General features: G+C 46.0%; 3 protein-coding genes and 1 long non-coding RNA gene across 7 annotated transcripts in view; 2 read left to right on the top strand and 2 right to left on the bottom strand.

Moving 5' to 3' along the window:
• The first annotated feature begins 1,785 nt into the window (after positions 1-1,785).
• Positions 1,786-3,157, top strand: LOC133471349 (anti-sigma-I factor RsgI2-like). The gene is made up of 3 exons (XM_061760806.1): positions 1,786-1,988; positions 2,382-2,440; positions 2,533-3,157. The coding sequence occupies exons 1-3, from the start codon at positions 1,801-1,803 to the stop codon at positions 2,934-2,936; spliced, it is 651 nt and encodes a 216-aa protein (XP_061616790.1). The 5' UTR covers positions 1,786-1,800; the 3' UTR covers positions 2,937-3,157.
• A 2,935-nt stretch (positions 3,158-6,092) lies between these two features.
• On the bottom strand, positions 6,093-11,415 carry rps18 (ribosomal protein S18). Its single transcript, XM_061760256.1, has 6 exons — positions 11,281-11,415; positions 10,416-10,514; positions 10,201-10,287; positions 10,023-10,124; positions 6,297-6,388; positions 6,093-6,212 (listed from the first exon to the last, which is right to left on the bottom strand). The coding sequence occupies exons 1-6, from the start codon at positions 11,281-11,283 to the stop codon at positions 6,137-6,139; spliced, it is 459 nt and encodes a 152-aa protein (XP_061616240.1). The 5' UTR covers positions 11,284-11,415; the 3' UTR covers positions 6,093-6,136.
• A 567-nt stretch (positions 11,416-11,982) lies between these two features.
• Positions 11,983-23,661, top strand: part of vps52 (VPS52 subunit of GARP complex) — a 23,930-nt gene continuing 12,251 nt past the window's right edge. For 2 of the 4 annotated variants that reach the window (XM_061760251.1, XM_061760250.1), the window contains exons 1-7: positions 11,983-12,136; positions 14,062-14,143; positions 18,050-18,102; positions 18,183-18,258; positions 21,479-21,546; positions 21,613-21,788; positions 23,265-23,415. In XM_061760251.1, the coding sequence (XP_061616235.1) occupies positions 12,056-12,136; positions 14,062-14,143; positions 18,050-18,102; positions 18,183-18,258; positions 21,479-21,546; positions 21,613-21,788; positions 23,265-23,415 (687 nt within the window). In that variant the 5' untranslated portion in view covers positions 11,983-12,055. Of the gene's footprint in view, positions 12,137-14,059; positions 14,144-18,049; positions 18,103-18,182; positions 18,259-21,316; positions 21,547-21,612; positions 21,789-23,264; positions 23,416-23,661 lie in introns of those variants that run through there. The other 2 variants (XM_061760252.1, XM_061760253.1) reach the window with 2 other exon arrangements.
• On the bottom strand, positions 20,210-23,293 carry LOC133471075 (uncharacterized). Its single transcript, XR_009786115.1, has 3 exons — positions 23,190-23,293; positions 22,509-22,598; positions 20,210-20,617 (listed from the first exon to the last, which is right to left on the bottom strand). It is a non-coding gene; the product is annotated as an uncharacterized LOC133471075 (long non-coding RNA).

Here is a 23,661-nt window from a genome sequence, read left to right as displayed (position 1 = left end):
ACCCAGAAACGCCGCCGGCTTCTCTGGGCCCGAGCTCATCTAAGATGGACTGACACAAAGTGGAAAAGTGTTCTGAGGGTCAGACGAGTCCACATTTCAAATTGTTTTGGGAAATTGTGGACGTCGTGTCCTGCGGGCCAAAGAGGAAAAGAACCATCCGGACTGTTATGGACGCAAAGTTCAAAAGCCAGCATCTGTGATGGTATGGGGCTGTGTTAGTCCCAATGGCATGGGTAACTTACACGTCTGTGAAGGTACCATTGATGCTGAAAGGTACGTACAGGTTTTGGAGAAACATATGCTGCCAACCAAGCGACGTTTTTTTTTCACGGACGCCCCTGCTTATTTTAGCAAGTCAATGCCAAACCACATTCTGCATGTGTTACAACAGCGTGGCTTCGTAGTAAAAGAGTGCGGGGACTAGACTGGCCTGCCTGCAGTCCAGACCTGCCTCCCATTGAAAATGAACGGCTGAAGCTGTACATCGAGCAAGAATGGGAAAGAATTCCACCGACAAAGCTCCAAAGCTTCAACAATTCGTGTCCTCAGTTCCCAAACGTTTATTGAGTGTTGTTCAAAGAAAAGGTGACGTAACACAGTGGCAAACATGAGCCCGCCTGTCCCAGCTTTTTGGGAACGTGTTACAGCCATCAAATTCCAAGTTCATGATTATTTGCTAAAATCAATCCGGTTGATCAGTTTGAACATGAAGCATCTTGTCTTTGTAGTGCATTCAATTCAATATAGGTTGAAGATGATTTGCAAATCTTTGTGTTCCGTTTTGATTTATGTTTACACACAACGTCCCAACTTCATTGGAATTAGGGTTGTATTTCCATCCCTTTATTATTTCAAATTGACAGTGCCGAAAATGCACACAACAAAATGATTATGATTCATTTCCCGATTGCGCTGTCATCATCGTTTTCCGAAGTAAAAGCAGATGTTAGCAAATGTCTTATGTGGATTCAATACAAATCAGTCTGCTTGAATGGGGGACGACAGAAATCGGAAAATATTTACTGTTGAGAGGCTGAAATGTCGGCGATTTGTAAAACTTTAAATTAAACAATACCTTTAAATAGATTTTTTCACTTTGAGCTGTAGTCTCATTGGTGGATTGATTGAATAATTGATGGATTGATTAAATAATTGATTGACTGATTGATGGATTATGTCAGACTAGACTAGGACATGTTTTCTCACTAAAAGCGCAGTTAGAGGAAGCCCAACTAATCGTTTCCTCCTCACGGAATCGCAGGGTTGACACGCTGACTGGACGCTAGGGAGTTCCAAGACTTGCGGAACTGACTGTAGTTGTCCCTCTGCAAACAAATTAGGCGGCAGCCATTCAAGCCAAACATCCCCCGAGGGTCACCACCTGTTAAGGCCTTTTCACACTGCACTTGGTTTTCCTGGTGTTCACCGTGGAGCAAGGCGCAGGGGACTACGGCGCTCCGGCGCAAACTTGCCCAAATTTGGAAGCAAGTGGTAGCTTAGCGGCCTACCGGAAAGTAGCGTGGCACTCTGAAATCACTCCGGCAAACCCTCTCCTCTTTGATGCGCCGTCTGATGCTGCTCCTGAGTTGAAACGTTTTTCAGTTCTCACAACAGCATCCAAAACAAGAGCAACCATCTCAAAGGGCCCTTTTCATGACAATCAACTCACGAGCAGGGCTTGAAGGAGATCAACCCGTTTGATCACGTTGCAAAGTGACAAAGGCCTTTCCACATTGCTGTACATTCTGTGATGTTCAAAGTGACTCATGTAATTGACTAATGAAATAATATGAAGAAGAAATGTCGTTTGACGAGACCCGCCTAATGGAAACCAACTGCTTGCGTGAGAACAAAAGGCCAATTAAATGCCTCACCTTAATGAGTGCTGTAAAAAGTGACCTGTGTCCTTTATTTGCGGTTGTGAGGCAAACATATAAAACGCCGGAGCAAGATCGGCAGCAAACCGAGAGCAGACTTGATCCGGTGTGGTGAGTATGTTTTTCATCTTGCTGTCTTTTCATTGAACACAGAAATCTGTGCTGGACATATTTAGAATGACCTTTTGTAGAGTCAAGTGAAAGATTCATTTGCACTACATTGCTTCTTGCATGTGGGGACGTTTGTCCAATGCCATTGCAGCATTTAGATGCTGCAGACTTGAATGAGACCAATGTCAAGCATTTTTCTTGAAAGTGTTGTCTGATGTGGGTCAGCTTGAGGGCAGCGAAGGTTGCCGTGAACATCCTTCCTGTGACAAACATCCCTTCGGTGCTCTTCATTGCACCAAAATTCGGATCCAAAGTGAAACTAGCTTGACGGTCTGGACCCTGACTCTGCTCTCCCTTCATGTACATTCAAGGTTCCTTTCCGCTGTCTTGCAGGACAAAGTCTGACAGAATGGCGGCTTTCGACATGTTCACTGTTGTCTTTTTACTGGTCGGTAAGTCATCGAACTGTCAACTAACACGTAACAAATCCAAAACGATTCATCATCATGTAACACTGATCTCTAACTAAGCTCCATTGACACAGGCACCATCAGCCTGCATCCTGTTCGGGCACAGACTCCGGATGAAAATGACACACCTACACCACCACCTTATCCAACCACTACTCCAGCAACAGCGACATGGGGCAACCTTTATTATGGCAACCCATCTAATATAATATGCGTGGCTGGAGGTGACACTCTGGTTTTAAACCCTAAGCCAGGCGTCGTCATTCAATTTCGTTTTGTGGGCAACGCTATTTGGGTTCAGGGTATCGTAGATCCAGGCGTACCAGTGCCCTCACCGGTGCCCTCACCAGTGCCCGCACCAGTGCCCTCACCTGTGCCCTCACCTGTGCCCTCACCTGTAAACACACCAGCGCCTCCTTTAGACCCAATACCGGTTCCCCCTCCAAATCCATCTGCAACACCAGATGACAGAAAGTGACGGCACTACTGGATTAGAGCTGCAGCTTTATTCCTTTGTTTCCTTTGATTGTTCAATTGCCATCAAGACTTTTTCTGCTGCTTGCATTCTCCTCCTGTAATCTGTCAATCATAAGCATCATGTAGTCTGGTGTGACATGAAAACACTTGATTGGTTTCCATGTTGTTTGCACGCTCGCTCCCGGTAAATTGTTTTGCTTGAATAAAACTCATGAGAACTCACACAGTCTGTGGCCTTTTTTAATCCACGTAGGCATCATTCTTTCCATTTTCAATTGGGAATCCAAGTCAAAACAGTGGCTGTTTGGTTTTCAATTGAGCACAAACAAAAATGAAAAACTGCCTGATTAGAGATATCGCAAATTCAGTTTTGCCTCGTGTTAAATATATTCTAGAAGTGATCATTTATTTGCTTAGCTTGCATTAGTATAATGGACGATTTTAGATGTCTCGCCTTCCAAAAGAAGACTCGGCATCATCCGACGGAAGGGCGCCTGGACCGAGGACGTGATCGGATGCGGTCGGGGACGTGACAGGTGTTGGTCCAATGTTTTGTGTTGTGTCTTATTGTTTAGAACATTATGTCTGGGAAAAACCCTCCTATTTTCAAATAAATGCAGGAGCGACGGGAGAGATTGGTTAGAGCGTGTTGAGAGGCTGTGATCTGAACAATCTCCCATCCGCCCTCCTCATGAGAAAAAGAAACCAGTGTCTTCATTCCGTTTGTGTCTATTTTTTATAATGTTGGCTAAGATAAATCCAACACCTCGTCACAACTGAATTTCAGATACCTGCGACGTCAGTTCGCTCGAATATTCTCATTCACCCGGGTCATTCCCGCTCAAGGCAGTGAATGGATCGCAACTGGACTGTTCTGGTTGTCTTGAAAGACTTGGCCTCGCATCCGGGCAGGCTTCATCAGTTCACGCAACAAGGCTTAGTTAGGACTCACTAGCCCGATTTGGTGGGGAAAACTCAACTATTTATGCTCCAAGCTAGAGGCACGCCCCTAACTGGGAACGGTATCACTTTTGGAATGCAAATATTTTGCCTATGAAGTTTACCATTCATGTGTATGGGGTTTCTCATTGCAGGTAGTGTATCTACAATTTAGTTGCAGAGTTCCACTCGCGAATTTCATATATCTGTAACTCCAGTTTGACATACCTACAATTTGATTCTGACTAACCATAATCCCAGTTACAGATATCTGCAATGTCATTTTGACGAGTTGAGGCTCGATGTAAGATATCTGAATATTTTAACTTTGTCAGGAACGTGCATTTCAGCAAAAACAAACACATGACACCAGAAAAACTTATATTTTCGTTATATTTTATATATATATATATATTTTCTTCAGTTTTCATTTATTCAGTATAATGTCTTGGCACTAAATCGCTAAATATATAATAATGGAGTGACAGTTTTATTTACAGAATGACACATAAGAAATATCAGGTTGTGCGTTTTTGTTTTAGCAAAGCTAAATTGATTTGAAAAAACTAAGTGAAATAACATAGTAGAAACTCAGCACTTTTGGAACGCATAGGCTAGAAAATACTGGAATAGGCGGAATTATTTCCCATTGTTGTTTGATGTACAACTTCAGTTGCTCAACAGTCTGGGGTTTCCGTTGTCATGTTTTGCACTTCATAATGTGCCTGCACACATTTTCCAAGGGAGACAAGTCTGGGCTGCTGGCAGGCCAGTCTAGTTCTCACACTCTTTTACTACAAATTAGGCCACGCTGTTGTAACCTGGGCGGCATGGTGGGCGACTGGTTAGAGGATCTGCCTCACAGTTCTGAGGACCGGGGTTCAATCCCCGGCCCCGCCTGTGTGGAGTTTGCATGTTCTCCCCGTGCCTGAGTGGGTTTTCTCCAGGCACTCCGGTTTCCTCCCACATCCCAAAAACATGCATGAATTGACGACTCTAAATTGCCCCGTAGGTGTGAATGTGAGTGCGAATGGTTGTTTGTTTCTATGTGCCCTGTGATTGGCTGGCAACCAGTTCAGGGTGTACCCCGCCTACTGCCCGATGATAGCTGGCGCGACCCTTGTGAGGAGAAGCGGCACAGAAAATGGATGGATGTTGTCACCTGTGCAGAATGTGCCTTGGCATTGTCTTCCTGAAATAAGGAGGGATGTGCCTAAAGAAGTCCTTGCTTGGATGGCAGCATATGTTGCTCCAAAACCAGCCTGTACCTTTCAGTATGAATGGTGCCTTCACAGATGTGCAAGTTACCCATGCCATGGGCAGTAACACACCTCCACACCATCACAGATGATGGCTTTTCAACTTTGCGTTGACAACAGTCCAGACGGTCCTTTTCGTCTTTGGCCCAGAAGACGCAACGTCCAAGATTTCCAAAAACCATTTGAAATGTGGATTCGTCAAACCTCGGCACACTTTTCCACCTCGTGTCAGTCCATCTCAGATGAGCCCGGACCCAGAGAAGGTGGCCAGTGACGTTTCTGGCTGTTGTTGATGTGTGGCTTTTGCTTTGCATCGTAGAGTTTTAACTTGCATTCATAGCTATAGTGACCAACTGTGTTAACTGACAATGGTTTTCTGAAGTGTTCCTGAGCCCACGTACATGCAATATCCTTGACAAAATGATGCCGGTTTGAATGCAGCCCCGTCTGAGGGTCGAAGGTCACAGGCATTCAATGTTGGTTTTCAGCCTTGCTGCTTACGGACAGAGATTTCTCCAGATTCTCAGACTCAATTGATGTTATGGATTGTGGACAACTGTATGTCGAGAAACGTTCTTAAACTGTTGCGACTATTTGCTCACGCAGTTGTTGACAAAGTGGTGAACCTCGCACCCCCTCCCTCCTTGCTCGCGAGCAACTGATCCTTTTAGGGGTGCTCCTATTAGACCCAATCATGACGCTCATCTGTTTCCAATTAACCTATTCACCTGTGGAATGTTCCTCAACTTTCCTAGTGGTTTTGTTTTATGTTTACATAATTTGGGCTTCCAGCTAATAAAACCCACAAAATCAAGAATTCAAAATAATTGAACACTGCGAAGACATCACCATTTACTTAAAGAAACATAAAATTGGGGTCACATTAAATCAATCCAAATATGGTACTTTCAAAACGATAGCAGAGTCCCGTGTTGATGAGCCAATGAGAGAGCAGAGTGCAACATTTTTGGTTGGTTTATTCAAAGAAAAGGCTGCAGCGAGTTTACTTCTTCTTTGAGACTCCCACAGTGCGACCGCGACGGCCGGTGGTCTTCGTGTGCTGGCCACGCACACGCAAGCTGCAAGAGAAGGGAGAAAGGGAGAGCGAGTTCGAGGAGACCTCTCTCGGGGGTCAAAGTTCACACGGGCTGCCGAGGCCTCACCCCCAAAAGTGTCGGAGCCCGCGGTGAGCTCGGATCTTCTTCAGCCTCTCCAGGTCTTCTCTCAGCTTGTTGTCCAGGCCGTTGGCCAACACCTGAAAGGAGGGCACATTTAAGAACCGAACGCTCAACTCAACTTTTGTTATATCACATCGGTGTACGTCGTGTACAGTATACCCTCGCTATACTGTCGCTCAGCCTTTTCATCCCTTCTATCGCATGGATTCTTAAAAGTCCCAAGCCGTCCGCATTTATTTTTAAATAGCTCGTCGATAATTCGGGATAGCCAGATGCGGCTTTTGAAGCTCGACGAGTTTGTCTTGTTCATCTGGCAGGTGAGACTGCCCGAGTTCTCATTCATCAGACATGCAAACACCAAGGGCATGAAAAAGGTGAGACCAACAACAACAAAAAGAAAACATTCCCTGGGCCCTTCAAGCAGAGAAACATTTATTTACATGTTGATGTAGATTCATTCATCTTCCGTTCCGCTTCTCCTCAGTAGGGTCGCGGGCGTGCTGGAGCCTGTCCCCTCTACCTTCGGGCGAGAGGCGGGGTACACCCGAACTGGACGCCAGCCAATCGCAGGGCACATATAAACAAATTTCACTCACATTAATTTAGAGTTGTCAATCAACCTACCGTGCATGTTTTGGGACGTGGGAGGAAACCGGAGTACCCGGGGAAAACCCACACAGGCACGGGGAGAACATGCAAACTCCACACGGATCGAACCCCGGTCCTCTGAACTGTGAGGCGGATGTGCTAACAAATGAAATTTGCCTCCAACTTGAGCCAGGCCACATGACTAGCATCCTCCTCTTTAAGTTCTCTCATTCTGGAAAAGAATTGACTACAATCACGTCATTTTTCACCTTTACCAACTTCAAAGGCTAATCCCAAATGCATCCTCCAGGAAAGTTTGGATTGTTTTGGGCCATTTCTGAATTTGAAGTTTGGTCATTCTGCGTTGTGACATAATCCCTAACATCACTCCGTCGCATAATACATTTAACATTTACATTTGGAAACTAATTAGATAATTGTAGGCTCCGCTGGGACCACAACCTTAACATGAAAATACAAAAAAAATACGGCGACGGCTGTTCTGATGAGCAAACATTTTTGTAGTAATAGAGGACGTCCGCTCCAGCGGTGAGTTGAGTAGCCAAATCTTGTAGTCAAGTAAGAGTACTGTTACTTGATGATAATGTGACTCAAGCAAAAAAGTAGTCCCCCAAAAAATTGAGTACGAGTAAAAAGTACACTGTGAAATAATTACTCAAGTACTGAGTAGATAGTGAGTAACTTCAGAATGTTTTAACCACAGCATGAACATCAATAAAATAAAAAGGTTTGATTGCAAGGCGTTTCCTCAAGTTATAAGTGGGCTGGAATGTCCACGTTTGGGCAGATAGTGCCAGACAAAAACATTAAAGCTGCGGTTTTTGCACGCCAATCAACCGGGCTGGCTTCTCTAGTGTTAATACCTATGCCCGGGAAGCCCAATAGAAGACTGTGTGTGAGGTCATGTGACTTTCTTGTCGTTTGATTGGTGAACGAGACTTAAACGTCACTAGCACTTAAACTGGATTGGCGCAAACAGCGCCCAATGTGGAAGTCGAAGTCTCGCGCATGAAATAGTTAATAAATAAGAAACAATTGATAAATAAAAGTAGCGAGCGACATTTAGATCATTGAAACGGAGGAAAAGTACCGTTACGTCTTAACAGCTAAAGCGGCGGAAGTGTTTTTTTCTGGTCTCGTCAACTTCTGTGACTCTAAAGCAGGTCCCGAGCGCACAGGCGGAACCTTAGGCCGATGCGCTTTAGCATATTAGTCCGCCGTGGAGTAATATTCAGAAATGACATCCGTGTGTGGATGGTGGATGTGTGGAATGGATCGAGCTGCCAGCGTTCAAGGAGTACGAAACAGCCTATGACGACAGCGACGGAATGGAAAAACTCATCGGATCTGTACGATCCACGTAAATGGTCAATTTTGAGTTCAAAACAGCGAATTTCGCCAAAAGGCGACTGATTGGCATGTATGATTAATATGCGCTGCATAAATAAGCTTTACACTGCTTGGATCAGTCCTCTCGATTTAAATATGGACAACAGAGCGGACGTGTTGTTGTGATGAGAAGTATTCAGCCGCCAAGACGATTAGGGCCGGGAATGAAAAACTTCTTCTTTTTGAGAACCGATTACTCAGTAATTGGATTCTGACTGCCACTCACCTCTCGGGTGTACCTCAGGGAAGACTCCCCCAATTTTCTCTGTGGGTGGCAGTTTCTTAAAAAGTGGGTTTATAATAATTGTGCCAAATTAATTTTGCAAAGCCAGGTCAAATGTTTTTTTACATAATTATTTTGCAGTTAGTGAGAACAAGTGTGAACAAGTGCTAAAGAAGTACTATAAAAGTGTGTTTCAGTAAGTTTAAAGGTGTTTAAAGTGTGTTAGGGATATACACACACACATATATAGATATATATATACATATACATACATATACATACATACATACACATACATATATATATACATACATACATATATATATATACATACATACATACATATACATACACATACATACATACATATATACATACATATATATATATACATACATACATACATATACATACACATACATACATACATATATACATACATATATATATACATACATACATATACACATATATATATACATATATACACATATACATATATACATATATATACATACATATACATACATATACACATATATATATACACATATATATATACATACATATACATATATACACATACATATATATATATATACACACATATACATATACACACATACATATATATATATATACACATATACACACACACATATACATATATATATATATATATATATATATATATAAAGCCCCCCCCCCATTTTTTTTTTAAAACTAGCGATAAAAATGAAATTCACTGAATTAGGAACGGCACCATTTTCTTTTGGAAGCGATGCGACGAGTCTGTTATAATGGCGAGTTTGGTTGGATTGGCCACTTCAACTTGTGGACCAAGACAGTTCCCTAAAACAAACAAAATCCTTTGTAGTGATTGGGGAGTCACAAATGAGTTAATGCAGGGTTCTTACACTTATTTCCCAATTGTTTTCCATGACTTTTCCAAAACCCTTCTCTAAATTTCCAAGACCAAAAAAGTCGCACATTTAAGTAAGACTAAATTTTTTTTTAGATGGACGCACACATATCCAGTTTGTTGCGACTTCTTTATAAGTACCAGCTTCTTAAAATACAGGGCAAGCCCGTATGGGCACATGTGACTGCACTTTCTCCCACCACACGCAAACCTATTCGCCAACTGGCTGTCGGGTAACAACTTTAAAAGACGACTTGCGATGACGTAAGAATAGTGAGAATTCATTACTTTGAATTCAAATCATTTTAATTTTAAATGCACGTTACACAATTTTATTTGTTTTACACACTAAATATTATCCACGCAATATTAAATATATATATATATATATATATCTATAAATAAAAATTCCCTAACTTTTCCAGGACCCGGAAAAAGCATTTTCAATTTCCCTAACTTTTCTAGGTTTTTTTTATGACCGTGCGAACCCTGCGAATGATTGCGAACGCAGCAACTGAGTTCACAATCATCCATCATTTCTTCCTCCCCAAACATGAGAATGACCCACCTGACTGAATTTCCCATCCTTGACGTCCTTCTGCCTGTTGAGGAACCAGTCTGGGATTTTATACTGGCGAGGATTCTGCATGATGGTCACCACGCGCTCTACCTGCACACAAAACGCTCAATTCGCCATCTGCAGCTTCAACTCGAACACGAGGCGAGACGGCAGCGCCGCAGCTCACCTCGTCTTCTGTCAGCTCGCCAGCCCGCTTGTTGAGGTCGATGTCGGCCTTCCTCAGGACCACGTGGGCGTAGCGTCTGCCCACTCCCTGAGAAGACAACCACAATGATGGACGCACAAGCACTTCTATATATATATATATATATATTAAAAAAAAAAGTAAAGACGGAGCAGCACTCCAGCAGCAGCAGCCTCCTCGCATTCCTCATTCCTCACCTTGATGGCAGTGATGGCAAAGGCGATCTTCCTCCTCCCATCGATGTTCGTGTTCAAAACACGAAGAATGTGCTGGAACTTCTCAGGGATGACCAGAGACTACGGAAACAAACGACACAGAAACTTTCACCCGGAGGACCTGGCACTGCTGCAGCTGTTTTACATTTAAGATGGCTACAAACATCGAAACTCACTTTGCTTCTCTACAATACAATAAAGACGACAGTTTACTACAAATGAAATCAGGTCAATTGTATTTAGACAGCGCCGAGCCACAACAGTTTCATGGCACTTTTACACCGGCCAAGAATCACAACTCTCATACAAACAAGCATACCAGCTCACGTCACTTGTCTACAACTTGTCTACAACTTCAGCCATTTCATTAGCTGTAAACATTTGAGCTCACTTTGCTCCCCTACAATAATAAAACACAATAGTTACAATCAAGCACTAGGAGTTATAGTAAATACTGCACCACCAATCACACCAGCTCATTTCGCGTCCCTAAGCGCAAAGAACGAGGCTATTACACCAAGTTGCCGGTCGTCATCTTTAATGACTTGTTATCCCGATGTTTGGAGCGAATAGTACCGTAAACAAGATAGTGTGTCAGTGTGAATGAGACAAATTGGCACAATAGAGACGCAGACGTTGCTACATGATTAGCGTCATCGTCTCAGAGCGGCGGCGACGACTGCAAGTTGGCGTTAAAAGTCCATGTTTACCCTTACTGACGAGCAATTCAACACTTTTTCATCTCACACACGCCACACACGGCCGTTAAGGACTGTCAAGCCACGGATGGACATGTACTTGCAATAGATGGCGACTGATTGGGATTGTTGAGCATGACTTTCCTTACCATCTTGAAAGCTGGTTCCACGCAAAGAGGAAGTGACGTAGTCTCGCGACACTTTGACCACACTCAGAGCGGAAGTCGGTCCGATTGTACTTCTGTTTTTGTTTTCTTGTAAATTTAAGATTTTCTAGAAAGATTGTTAAATAAAATAATAATAATGAAAACTAAACAATATTTTCCAACAACTTGACTTTGCCAAATGTGGCAACATGTTCTGTTCTTCAACCAGGCGCACCTGTAATTTTGTTGTCGCATTCATTTAGCTTGTTTACATATATTAGGTGAATGAAAATACATTTATATATTCATTTCTTATTTATATTTCTATTCGTTTATATAATTGTTTGATGTATTTATTGAAAACAATAAAAACTATAAAATAATCAATGTGAAATATATATTTGATTGAATAATTGGTTAGTTAATTATAATTTAATGAATTGTAAATGATAGTTACAACATGAAAATGAATTATTTCATTATTAAAATTTACTATTTTGCATACTCTACACACAAACCTTGCTACTGTTACTAGATAATTGACCTTTTGAAAATAAAACGAGCACAAAAATGTGCCCAAACATGCTTTAGTAAGTAATGCACAAAATGCAGTCAGTACGATGTCATGTAAAAGGCTCAGCACGTTTACAATTTAACAATTTTACGTATGGTTACATGTAAGATTTTGCTGGAAAGTGAGCGAAAAACGTGTGATTTTCTTTTGTTTTTTTAATGGGTTGTATTCTTTTTCATCCAGGACGCTGACGTCACAGCAACAATGGCGGAGACTGCCGTCGTGGATGTCAACACCGCCGCGGAGAGGACGACCCAAGCGGCCATGGCCTACTTTCACGACGAGGTGACCTTTAATGCTGTCACTATTTGTTTGAATGCGTTTAGAGGCGGCGGCGGCGGCGGCGGCGTCGTCGTCGTCGTTCATTGGAGTTTGTTGGCCAAGCTTTCCCTTCTTTCTCCCCCCGGAACTCGTTACCTCCATTCTTTAGCATTAGCGGGGAAAAAAACATCACATCACGTTGTCATTGTTTGCTTAACGATGACTTCCATTCTGCCATATTGCGAGTGCCCAATGGGAGCGTTGGCTGTGTCGTCACCAAATGGTCACCGTGGTGTCCCGGTTGGCAGAAAGCCTATTGAAGTCAATAGCCGACCACGAGTTGGGTTATTCACGCTTATTTCCGTTAATTAGTACATGTGTAGGCTGAAATTAAAAGTTGATCCTCTCAGTCAGGACAGGTGGACGGAGTTGGGACACATTTGTGCGTAACCTCGTATTGAAGGCAAATTCTGGTTGCCGCTGTTGTACAGAAGCTTTGCTGCATAGCTCTGCTTGGCATTAGCCGGCCCAAACTTGCATACTGCCACCGAAAGCCACAAAAACAAGGTTTCAAAATTGTATGGAGGTGAATGGGACTTCCACCAACCAATGTTCATCAGAATCAGAATCATCTTTATTTGCCAAGTATGTCCAAAAAAAACACACAAGGAATTTGTCTCCGGTAGTTGGAGCCGCTCGAGTACGACAACAGACAGTCCATTGACAGAGAACACTCTGCGTTCATGCGTTTGCGCCCGCATTATGTCAAGATTATCTTTTGCGAATGCTCCCATAGGATCAGGTTACCATTTTGTAGTGTTGTTGCAATGTGGAGTGAGTTGAGGTTATCCCCAATACCAGGGATGGGCAACTATCTAACTAACTAACCCTTCCTCTTTTCCTTTGGGCTTGTCCCTTTAGGGGTCACCACAGCCCGTCATCCTTTTCCATGTCAGCCTATCTCCTGCATCCTCCTCTCAAACACCAACTGTCCTCACGACATGCATCAACCTTCCCTTTGGTCTTCCTCTTGCCTGGCAGCTCCATCCTCATCATCCTTCTACCGATATACTCACTATTTCTCCTCTGGACGTGTCCAAACCATCCAAGTCTGCTCTCTCTAACTTTGTCTCCAAAACATCGAACCTTGATGAGCTCATTTCTAATTTGATCCAACCGGGTCACTCCGAGAGCGAACCTCAACATCTTCATTTCCGCCACCTCCAGCTATGCTTCCGGTTGTCTCTTCAGTGCCACTGTCTCTTTCCCCTTCATCCTAGCAGACTCTTCTGTCACATAACACACCTGACACCTTCCTCCACCCGTTCCAACCTGCTTGGACCAGTTTAGCATTACGACATATCAATGGAGAAGATTGTGTGTGTGCTTGCCTGCCTGTGTACATACTGTGTACGGTAGTTGATAAAATTCACAAAATTAGCGTCGGAAGTGACAGAAAATATGAGGCGTCATGGCGGGTCACAGTAACGTCACAACGGACCTGGCCAACTGTACGTCCAAAAAGTGTGTCTGTAAATTAGCCAATTTACTTCAAATTTGGCAGAAACATAGAAAAGTATCCAATCAATTCTGTGATATGTATTTGAAAATCCAGGTTGCTCACATAAAGGTTTTTGACGGTGAGGGGTTTGTTGATTCAAATTCGTGAAATGTTGTTCAAGTCTTATAACGCATAAAATTGATCTATCGAGAAAATTCAAAGTCATAAATAAAACTACGAGGACACCTGTTCTATGCCATCATTAATTGTATTGTGGTAAGGTCAAAAAAAAGCGAATGCAATGAAACACGGAAAACAGCGGTTCGACTGCCACTCAAAATGCGCAACAATGTGGGTGACTCGCTGAGCGGACGTGCACGTAGCTAAATAAAGTGAGTAGGGCATGTGTGAATGATTGCGATCATGTTGCTTGTTTGTTGCTCCCCAGATGAGTGATGGGGAAATGGCCCAACTGCACTTGGGAGAACTGGACCTGACCAGCGATGAGTTGATCTTGGATGAAGTGGACCGTAAGGCCCGCCGCCGCACACCGAGCGATGCGACTGAACTGGACAAACGCAAAAAAGAAATACAGTCGGCAACACACAATAGGCAAATGGGCTCGAGCGTCACAGCATGTCGCCGCAACGGACTAAATGCGACCCCTGGTGTTTTTATCAGGAAACAATGATTTGATGCGCCACGTGTTGAGAATTCTTTATTTACGTTGGATAAACCCCTTGAAATACAACATCTCATATGCGAGGGGGTCCCCCACAGAAGATACAACAGATAGGGCAATCCAAAATACCTCACTAAACAGAAAAGAAAATACAATACAATTTAGTAAAGCAAAATCAAACGACAAAAACAACCATTAACAACCTCAATCTCAACATTGAGCGGGAAAAAGTCTGAGATCATTTTATTTAAAAAAAAAAAATAATAATAATAATAACAACAACACGTGCCCTGTACTGGATTGTTTTTGTATTGAACCACAAGCAACATGGCGCGGTGTCAAGGAAGACGGAAATGAGCTAGAAATAAAAGAAGTGGGTTGGCGTGGGCCGGTACCAGATTCTGGCGGTATGGCCGACCGCGACGGTAGCATAGCATTACAATTATAGCTCTACAATGTATTATTTGGAAATGTTTTGCTAAATAACTTTTTCCCTGGAGTTGCCCACGGTGAGAGGCGCCGAGCAGGTGTGGGTATACTTATTGCTCCCCGGCTCGGCACCTGTACGTTGGGGTTCACCCCGGTAGACGAGAGGGTACCCTCCCTCCGCCTTCGGGTGGGCGGACGGGTCCTGTCTGTTGTTTGTGCCTATGCACCAAACAGCAGTTCAGAGTACCCACCCTTTTTGGAGTCCTTGGAGGGGGTGCTGGAGAGCGCTCCCGCTGGGGACTCCATCGTTCTGCTGGGGGACTTTAATGCTCATGTGGGCAATGAGAGTGAGACCTGGAAGGGCGTGATTGGGAGGAACGGCCCCCCCGATCAGAACCCGAGCGGTGTTCTGTTATTGGACTGTTTTTGGCCTGTGGGACTCCTGAGGCAGCTGATGGGTACCGGCTGGCCAAGCGGAATGCAGCTTTGGTGGTCACTGAAGCAAAAACTCGGGCATGGGAGGAGTTCGGTGAGGCCATGGAGAAAGACTTCCGGACGGCTTTGAGGAAATTCTGGTCCACCATCCGGCGTCTCAGGAGGGGGAAGCAGTGCACCATCAACACTGTGTATAGTGGGGATGGGGCGCTGCTGACCTCGACTCAGGACGTTGTGAGCCGGTGGGGAGAATACTTCGAAGACCTCCTCAATTCCACCGACACGCCTTCCCATGAGGGAGCAGAGTCTGGGTTCTCTGAGGCGGGCTCTCCTATCTCTGGGGTTGAGGTCAACGAGGTGGTTAAAAAGCTTCTCGGTGGCAGGGCATCGGGGGTGGATGAGATTCGCCCGGAGTTCCTCAAGGCTCTGGATGTTGTAGGGCTGTCCTGGTTGACACGCCTCTGCAACATCGCGTGGACATCGGGGACAGTGCCTCTGGATTGGCAGACTGGGGTGGTGGTCCCCCTTTTTTTTCCAACTACAGGGGGATCACACTCCTCAGCCTCCCTGGTAAGGTCTATTCAGGGGTGCTGGAGAGGAGGGTCCGTCGGGAAATCGAATCTCAGATTGAGGAGGAGCAGTGTGGTTTTCGTCCTGGCCGTGGAACAGTGGTCCAGCTCTACACTCTTAGCAGGGTCCTCGAGGGTGCATGGGAGTTCGCCCAACCAGTCTACATGTGTTTTGTGGACTTGGAGAAGGCGTTCGACCGGCTCCCTCGGGGTGTCCTGTGGGAGGTGCTTCGGGAGTATGGGGTACCGAACTCCCTGATACGGGCTATTCGGTCCCCGTACGACCGGAGTCATATTTTGGTGCGCATATCTGGCAGTAAGTCGGACTCGTTTCCGGTGAGGGTTGGACTCTGCCAAGGCTGCCCTTTGTCACCGATTCTGTTCATAACTTTTATGGAGAGAATTCCTAGGTGCAGCCGAGGCGTAGAGGGGGTCCGGTTTGGTGGCCTCAGTGTTGCATCTCTGCTTTTTGCAGATGATGTGGTTCTGTTGGCTTCATCAAGCCGTGACCTCCAACTCTCACTGGAGCGGTTCGCAGCCGAGTGTGAAGCGGCTGGGATGAGAATCAACACCTCCAAATCTGAGACCGTGGTCCCCAGTCGGAAAAGGGTGGCTTGCCCTCTCCGGGTCAGGGATGAGATCCTGCCCCAAGTGGAGGAGTTCAAGTATCTTGGCGTCTTGTTCACGAGTGAGGGAAGAATGGAACGGGAGATCGACAGGCGGATCGGTGCGGCGTCTGCAGTGATGCGGACTTTGTATCGATCCGTTGTGGTAAAGAAGGAGCTAAGCCGGAAGGCGAAGCTCTCGATTTAACGGTCGATCTACGTTCCTACCCTCGCCTATGGTCACGAGCTGTGGGTCGTGGCCGAAAGAACAAGATCCCGGATACAAGCGGCCGAAATGAGTTTCCTCCGCAGGGTGTCCGGGCTCTCCCTTAGAGATAGGGCGAGAAGTTCGGTCATCCGGGAGGAGCTCAGAGTAGAGCCGCTGCTCCTCCACATCGAGAGGAGCCAGATGAGGTGCCTGGGGCATCTGATTCGGATGCCTCCCCGGTGAGGTGTTCCGGGCACGTCCCACCGGGAGGAGACCCCGGAGACGACCCGGGACACGCTGGAGAGACTACGTCTTTCGGCTGGCCCGGGAACGCCTCGGGATCCCCCCGGAAGAGCCGGATGAAGTGGCTGGCGAGAGGGACATCTGGGCGTCCCTGCTAAAGCTACTGGCCCCGCGACCCGACCTCGGATAAGCGGTAGAAAATGGATGGCTGGATGGACTTTTTCCCTTTGAACGTGCTCCGTAGGTACATCAGTAAATGTAAAAGGAAAAGAAACTGGTGATTTAAAAAAATATATATATTTTTTTGAAATAGCGACGTGACAAGTGGTTGTTGCCATTTTTCTTACAAAAAACATGGAATGAGCACTTCAAAGGCCTCTAAAATCCTCCATAACAAACAAATTCATGAAAAAAAGAATTGATGACTCATTTAAAATACATGCTGCTCTTCTCACAAATAGTGTCGCCTTTGTGCCATTTCAGTCCAGTTTTTGTAAGGTTTTTCAATTTTCAGGGGCCAGAGAGAACACTGGAATTTCAGCTCTCACGAGCGTAATGGTGGTTATTTTTCACTGGAGCTCGTCAGCTAATCGGGGAAGGGGTTCACCGACTAGAAGAAGAACGGAAAGTATCAATTGTTATTTGGCGCTGTGGACATCTGTGCGAGAAGATGTTGGAAAATGCGGCTTTTCTGGCTGTGTACTGACATTCTGCCGCAGTTTAGTGTATTCCTTAGAGGCTGTTGCTATCCCCAAAAGTCATGAATCATTGACTCAGTCGTATGTTTGCTTGCCTCTTCCACTGACAAAGCACAAAACCCTCTTTTAAATATGGAAAATAACATGCGCAGTCACGCCCACCTCCTCCTCACTGTCCCTAATGAAGTGGCCAACCCCAAACGGCGCTTGACTTGAAGTCGCCGCGAAAGAAGAAAAGAAAGAGAATGTTGTGCTGATGTAGTTTGCTTTGCTCGTGGTTGTTGGTAAAATGTCAACCATTGTGTAGTCTTGTAGTTTTGACCAAATAATGAGCACGAATTAAATTTAGCTAAGCTACGAGGCGATCGGTCCACAATGAACTCATGCACCGACGTGGAGGAATTTGCTTGAATAATATTATTATGTTCATATAATAGTGCTACTAACATCGTTTAAAAGTGCCTTGAAACCGTAACCGGCCCCTGCGGGCTGAAGACTTGCGGATTAACGGCCGTGTGTGCTTGCATGCGTAAAGCCGACTTGTTGACTTTGCGTCTTCTCCCGCAGTTCACATCCAGGCCAACTTGGAGGACGAGCTCGTCAAGGAGGCGCTGCAGACGGTGAGCTTTTTCATTTGCTCCTTCTTCACGACGGGAACATGTCCCTCGTATGTCCGTGGCGGTGACCTGGTTTTTCGCAGGGTGTGGACCTTCGCCAGTATTCCAAACAGGTGGAGGCGGAGCTTGAGCGGATCGAGCATGCGTCCATCAAGGACTGTATCCTGTTTGTTTTTGTTTGTTTAGCCAGGCGACAAACACTGCAGACATTTCAACAAAGTACATTTAAACAAACACACACACGTTGTTATTGATGTGGATTGAGGCGGGCCCTTGTCCGGTTTTACCCCGCCCCCCCACGCCCCCGTGCATTTGATCAAAGGACTATTGCGCTATGTGGCTTCCAAAAATTTCCAATGAGGGAGAGTTAACAACAACACTGCTAAGGGTCTTCCAAAATGGCACGACCCTGTCACTGACAAAATACTTCCTTCCGTATGTTTAACTTGAAGTAGCAATGTGACAAGTGCCTGCCGTCGTTGTGGAATGAGCCCTTCAAACGCGAATGATTCGCAATCAATCATTCCCGCACTAGAATTAGCAACGTGACAAAATATCCCTAAAACGGCAGTCAGTCGTAATGCTTTGCGGTCGTGTCATCGGACTTGTGGCCGCATGTCTTGGACACTCGAGTGAAGAGAGGGCCAGAACTGTGAACTGATCACCACCTGGTGGTGTGTTGGCTCCGATGGTAGGGGAAGATGGCGGTCCGACCTAGCAGACCCAAACGTATTGTGAGGGTCTGCTGGGAACATCTGGCAGAGTCCCCTGTCAGAAGGGGTTTCAACTCCCACCTCCGGCAGAACTTCGCCGACGTTCCGGGGAAGCCGGGGAACATTGAGTCAGAGTGGACCATGTTCCGCGCATCCGTTGTTGAAGCGACCTACAGGAGCTGTGGCCGTAAGGTGGTTGAAGTCACCGAGGTGGTTGAAAAGCTACTCGGTAGCGAGGCCCCGGAGGTGGATGAGCTCTGCCCGGAGTTCCTAAAGGCTCTAGATGTTGTGGGGTTGTCCTGGTGGCCACGCCTCTGCAACATCACGTGGACATTGGGGACAGTACCTCTGGATTGGCAGACCGGACTGTTCCAACAACAGGGGGAATCACACTCCTCAGCCTCCATGGTAAGGTATATTCGGAGTGCTGGAGAGGAGGGTTCATCTGGAAGTTGCGTCTCAGATTCAGGATGAGCAATGTGGTTTTCATCCTGGCCGTGGAACAGTGGATCAGCTCTACACCCTCAGCAGGATCCTTGAGGGTGCATGGGAGTTTCGCCCAACCAGTCTACATGTGTTTTGTGGACTCGGAGACGGCGTTTGACCGTGTCCCTCGGAGAGTCCTGTGGAGGGAGCTCTGGGACTATGGGATACCGGACCCCCTAATTTGTTCAGTCACTGTACAACCGGTCTCAGAGTTTGGTCCGCATTGTCTGCAATAAGTCTGATTTGTTTCCAGTGAGGATTGGACTCCGCCAAGGCTGCTCTTTGTCACCAATTCTGTTCATTACACTCATGGACAAAATTTCTCGGCGCAGCCAAGGCGTAGAGCAAGTCCGGTTTGGTGACCTCAGTATTACATATCTGCTTTTCGCAGATGATGTAGTTCTGATGACTTCATCAAACTACAGCCTCCAACTCTCGCTGCAGCGATTCACAGCCGAGGGTGAAGCGGTTGGGTTGAGAATCAGCACCTCCAAATCTGAGACCAGGGTACTCTGTCAGGAAAGAGTGGTTAGGAATGAGCTCCTGCGGACTCTGTATCATCGGTCTGTCGTGGTGAACAAGGAGCGGAGCCGAAAGGCGAAGCTCCCCATTTACCGGTCGATCTATGTTCCTACCCTCATCTACTACGGTCACGAGCTGTGGGTCGTGAGAGGCTGAAATGAGTTTCCTCTGCAGGGTGTCTGGGCTCTACCTTAAAAATCAGGTGAAAGGTTTGGTCATCCGGGAGGGGCTCAGAGTCTGGTTCGGACGCCTCCCTGGTGAGGTGTTCCGGGCACGTCCCACTGGGAGGAGGCCCAGGGGACCACCCAGGACACGCTGGAGAGACTACGTCTCCCGGCTGGCCTGGGAAGGCCTCAGGATCCCCCCCGGAAGAGCTGGATGAAGTGGCTGGGGAGGGGGAAGTCTGGGCTTCTCTGCTGACCTCGGAAAAGTGGAAGAGAACGAATGAATGCATTTCTCAGCATATCCCCTTGACCAAAAAAGAGGTTGGAAAGAATTCCAGACTCATGCGTTTAGTTAGGATAAAAGAAATGTACTAAAAAGCCTTTTTTTTTTTTTTTTTTTAAAGCGCTCAAACATAAAAAAAAAAACCCTTTATCAGGGTGTTGGTAACAAACAATAGTGTGCAGACATAATTATCGTGCCACTGTCAGCAGGTGTGTCGCTCAGCTGTGTGTGACATTTCTGGAAGCTGCTGCGGACGGCCGATATCGAGCAGTCAAAGCGAGACGAAAACACGCCCAAATGTTGGGAAATCTTGCCAGTGCCAACGTTCATTTCTTATCACCGATGTGGTCCTAAAAACAACATAAAACAAAGACAGAAGTGCAACATCAAATCCGCATTGTAACACACATACGAACAACAAAATACAAATATTGGACTAAAAGCTATGTACATTATAGTCATCACATTCATTTTTCTTTTAAGTTGAGTAAACCTGAAGAACAGGTTGATGGCAAAAGCAGAGCAATACAGCGATACATATTAAGAACTTGCAATTAGCCCAAATTAATTCTTGAAATGGGCGGCACGGTGGGCGTCTGCCTCACAGTTCTGAGGGCCGGCGTTCAATCCGTGGCCCCGCCCGTGTGGAGTTTGCATGTTCTCCCCGTGCCTGCGTGGCTTTTGTCCGGGCACCCCGGTTTCCTTCCACATCCCAAAAACATGCAGCACGCAGGTTCATTGACAGCTCTAAATTGCCCGTAGGTGTGAATGTGAGTGCGAATGGTTGTTCGTTTGTATGTGCCCTGCGATTGGCTGGCGACCAGCTCAGGGTGTGCCCCGCCTCCTGCCCGATGTTAGCTGGGATAGGCTCCAGCACGCCCGCGACCCCAGTGAGGTGAAGCGGCTCAGAAAATGGATGGATGGATAATTCTTCGAATTTGGGGGGGGGGGGGGGGGAATCAGGCGAACTGCCTCCAGTTGAATGCTGCTGAAATGTGCACAATATTCATTCAAAGTCAATGATGCAAACATTCGTGTGCTACTACTAGAGGGGAAGCCCTTCTTCGATTGGCTGACAAGTTTCAGGTAAAAAGATCCTCCAATAAGCTTGTGTGTCTTTGGGCTGGCCTTTTTTTTTTTTTTCCTGCTTTCTGGGCTCCTCTCAGGCACTGGGAAGTTTGCATTTTTCCTGAGTGCGCGCGCGTGGTCAGACATCAAAGAGAGCCAGAACATCGCTCTGCTGCACCAGCAGATCAGCGCCTGCGACGCCATTTTGGAGGTAGGCGCCATTTGAGCGGTGTTGCGCGGGCGCCGTCGAGTTCGGCCTCACCTCTGATCCTTCCAGCGGATGGAGGAGATGCTGAGCGGCTTCCAGAGCGACCTGTCGTCCATCAGCAGCGAGATCCACACGCTGCAGCGCCAGTCGCTCGGCATGAACGTCCGCCTGAAGAACCGGCAGGCGGTGCGCGGCCGCCTCGGCCAGCTGGTGGACGAGCTGTTGGTGCCCGGCGCCATGATCTCGTGAGCCGGCCCGCTCGGCGGCCTTTGCTACTTCCCCTGCTCGACGCGGGCGTGTTGTGCTTCGGGTTACAATTTCAGGATGAACGTGTACTGTAGGGCTTTTAATACAGTAATCGCCCCTCGATCTTCCAGAAAGAAGTGAAATCCGTGATTTAGAAAATCCTATTTAAATACACTCTAGGTGCTGTATGGGTTTTTTTTTTTCATAGCAGTTACAGCACTTAAAATGTTTTTAAGGCCTTTAAACACACTATCAAAACAATAAAAACACGTCATTTTGTTTGTTTGTTTGTTTGTTTGTTGAAATTGTTTAACCAGGAAAGCCTGAAATTTAAAATCTCCTGGTCATCACGGAACACAAACAACAAACAAACAATACAAAATAAATGAAAAGGCACATAAACATATCCAGTGAAATCTCAAAAGAATCTAATAATCGTGATAGTAATATTCAGTGGTACCTTGAGATATCACAAATTTGTTCTGTGACCATGCTCTTATCTCAAAACATAATTCCCATTAAAATGAATGGAAATGTAATGAATTCGTTCCAGTCCCCCAAAAGATGCCACCATTGTTTGTTTTCAATGACAAGTGTCAGTATATTGTAAAATACAGCCATAGAAACAGCATAGGAGAGAAGATTGCTTTTATGAAGTGAAATCAAGCCAGAAGTCTCCCACTTGCAAACACAAACTCGTTTCATTTGCGTGCCTGTACCTTTACATTTTCTCTCTTTCTTTCTCTCTCCGCCCTCTCTGCTTCTGCCGTGCGCGGAGGCTGTGTCCCCTCAGCGGTCCAAAAACATGTCTTTTAACACAAACAAAAGTTGCACTCAACACTTGTGTACATGTGTGTACAAACACACATGACATTCAGTTCTTCTTTTCGAACGTTTAGCTTGACAATCGATCTGCTCTGAGTAATTCCTCCACACCAAACGCTCGGGTCTTCTTTAGACGAATCTCCGTAACTTCTTCGGCGATCTCTTGTTTACCGTTTTAAACACCCTGCTGGCCTTATTGTATTTCATTGTTGTGGGATGTGAATTGCTAGCCCGTGTGCTTGTGGCGTTTTCAAACAAATACGCAACGCCATTCGCTTAGTTTTAGAGTTACTTTTCAAGTGAAAAGTCTCCATTTGAAGAAGATTTCCTCATATCAGCCAAAGCGCTGCTTGTTGTCAAGTGAGTGGAGCCCCTTGCCGCCACGCAGCACGCGTTTCTCAAGTTTGGGCTCGCGAGTCAAAGCAAAAACTCGGTCGGTCGACGGCTCGTATCTCACAGAAAGGCGTACAACTGGACTTCATTTATGGATTTAACACCTGTTGGGAGTTTTTCCCGTTCAGTTCCTTCCCAAGAAAAAGTAGTGAAACAGTTGGACAAGGTCACTTTGAGCTCACCTGTAAAGGTTAAAGTGCATTTTGGGGTTTTGGGGCCCCCTCGTGTATAACCCTGGGCTCTCCCCACTTGGCCAGCACCATCCTGGACAGTGCGGTGACGGAGCAGGACTTCCTGGAGCAGCTGCACGAGCTCAACAACAAGATCAACCTGGCCAAGGAGCTCAGCTTCCGAGAGACGCTGGCCTGCGCTGACATCCAGGACATCGTGGACCGCCTCAAGGTCAAGGTGAGCTGAAGGCTATCGGCGTAATCAGTAATAAACTCTATATTTGTAATTGGTCGGTCGTCACGGTAACGAAACGCATTCATCATTGTCCCAGCAGTTTAGGGTGCGCGGCATACATCCATGGGAAAGAAATGCGTGACGCGTCTCCTGCAAGGCCAGACCTCGGTCAACGTGTTGTTTGTCGTTATTGTGTGGAGGTTGAATCAAGGCGACTGGACCGGTCTTGTTTGTCGAAGACATTTCACC

This window comes from Phyllopteryx taeniolatus, chromosome 21 (genome assembly GCF_024500385.1).
Source record: "Phyllopteryx taeniolatus isolate TA_2022b chromosome 21, UOR_Ptae_1.2, whole genome shotgun sequence".
Lineage (NCBI taxonomy): Eukaryota > Metazoa > Chordata > Actinopteri > Syngnathiformes > Syngnathidae > Phyllopteryx > Phyllopteryx taeniolatus.
Note: the sequence above shows the minus strand (reverse complement) of the source record. Positions and strands in the feature narration are given on the sequence as shown.

Coding starts and splice junctions, on each gene's coding strand:
- rps18 (XM_061760256.1), bottom strand. Junction 6,389..10,022: donor AGGATGGGAAATTCAGTCAG/GTGGGTCATTCT, acceptor CCCTCCTTTCAG/GTGTTGGCCAACGGCCTGGA. Junction 6,213..6,296: donor GGGCTCCGACACTTTTGGGG/GTGAGGCCTCGG, acceptor CTTCTCTTGCAG/CTTGCGTGTGCGTGGCCAGC.
- LOC133471349 (XM_061760806.1), top strand. CDS start 1,801: ATGTCGTTTGACGAGACCCGCCTAATGGAAACCAACTGCTTGCGTGAG. Junction 1,989..2,381: donor AGCAGACTTGATCCGGTGTG/GTGAGTATGTTT, acceptor GCTGTCTTGCAG/GACAAAGTCTGACAGAATGG. Junction 2,441..2,532: donor TGTTGTCTTTTTACTGGTCG/GTAAGTCATCGA, acceptor CCATTGACACAG/GCACCATCAGCCTGCATCCT.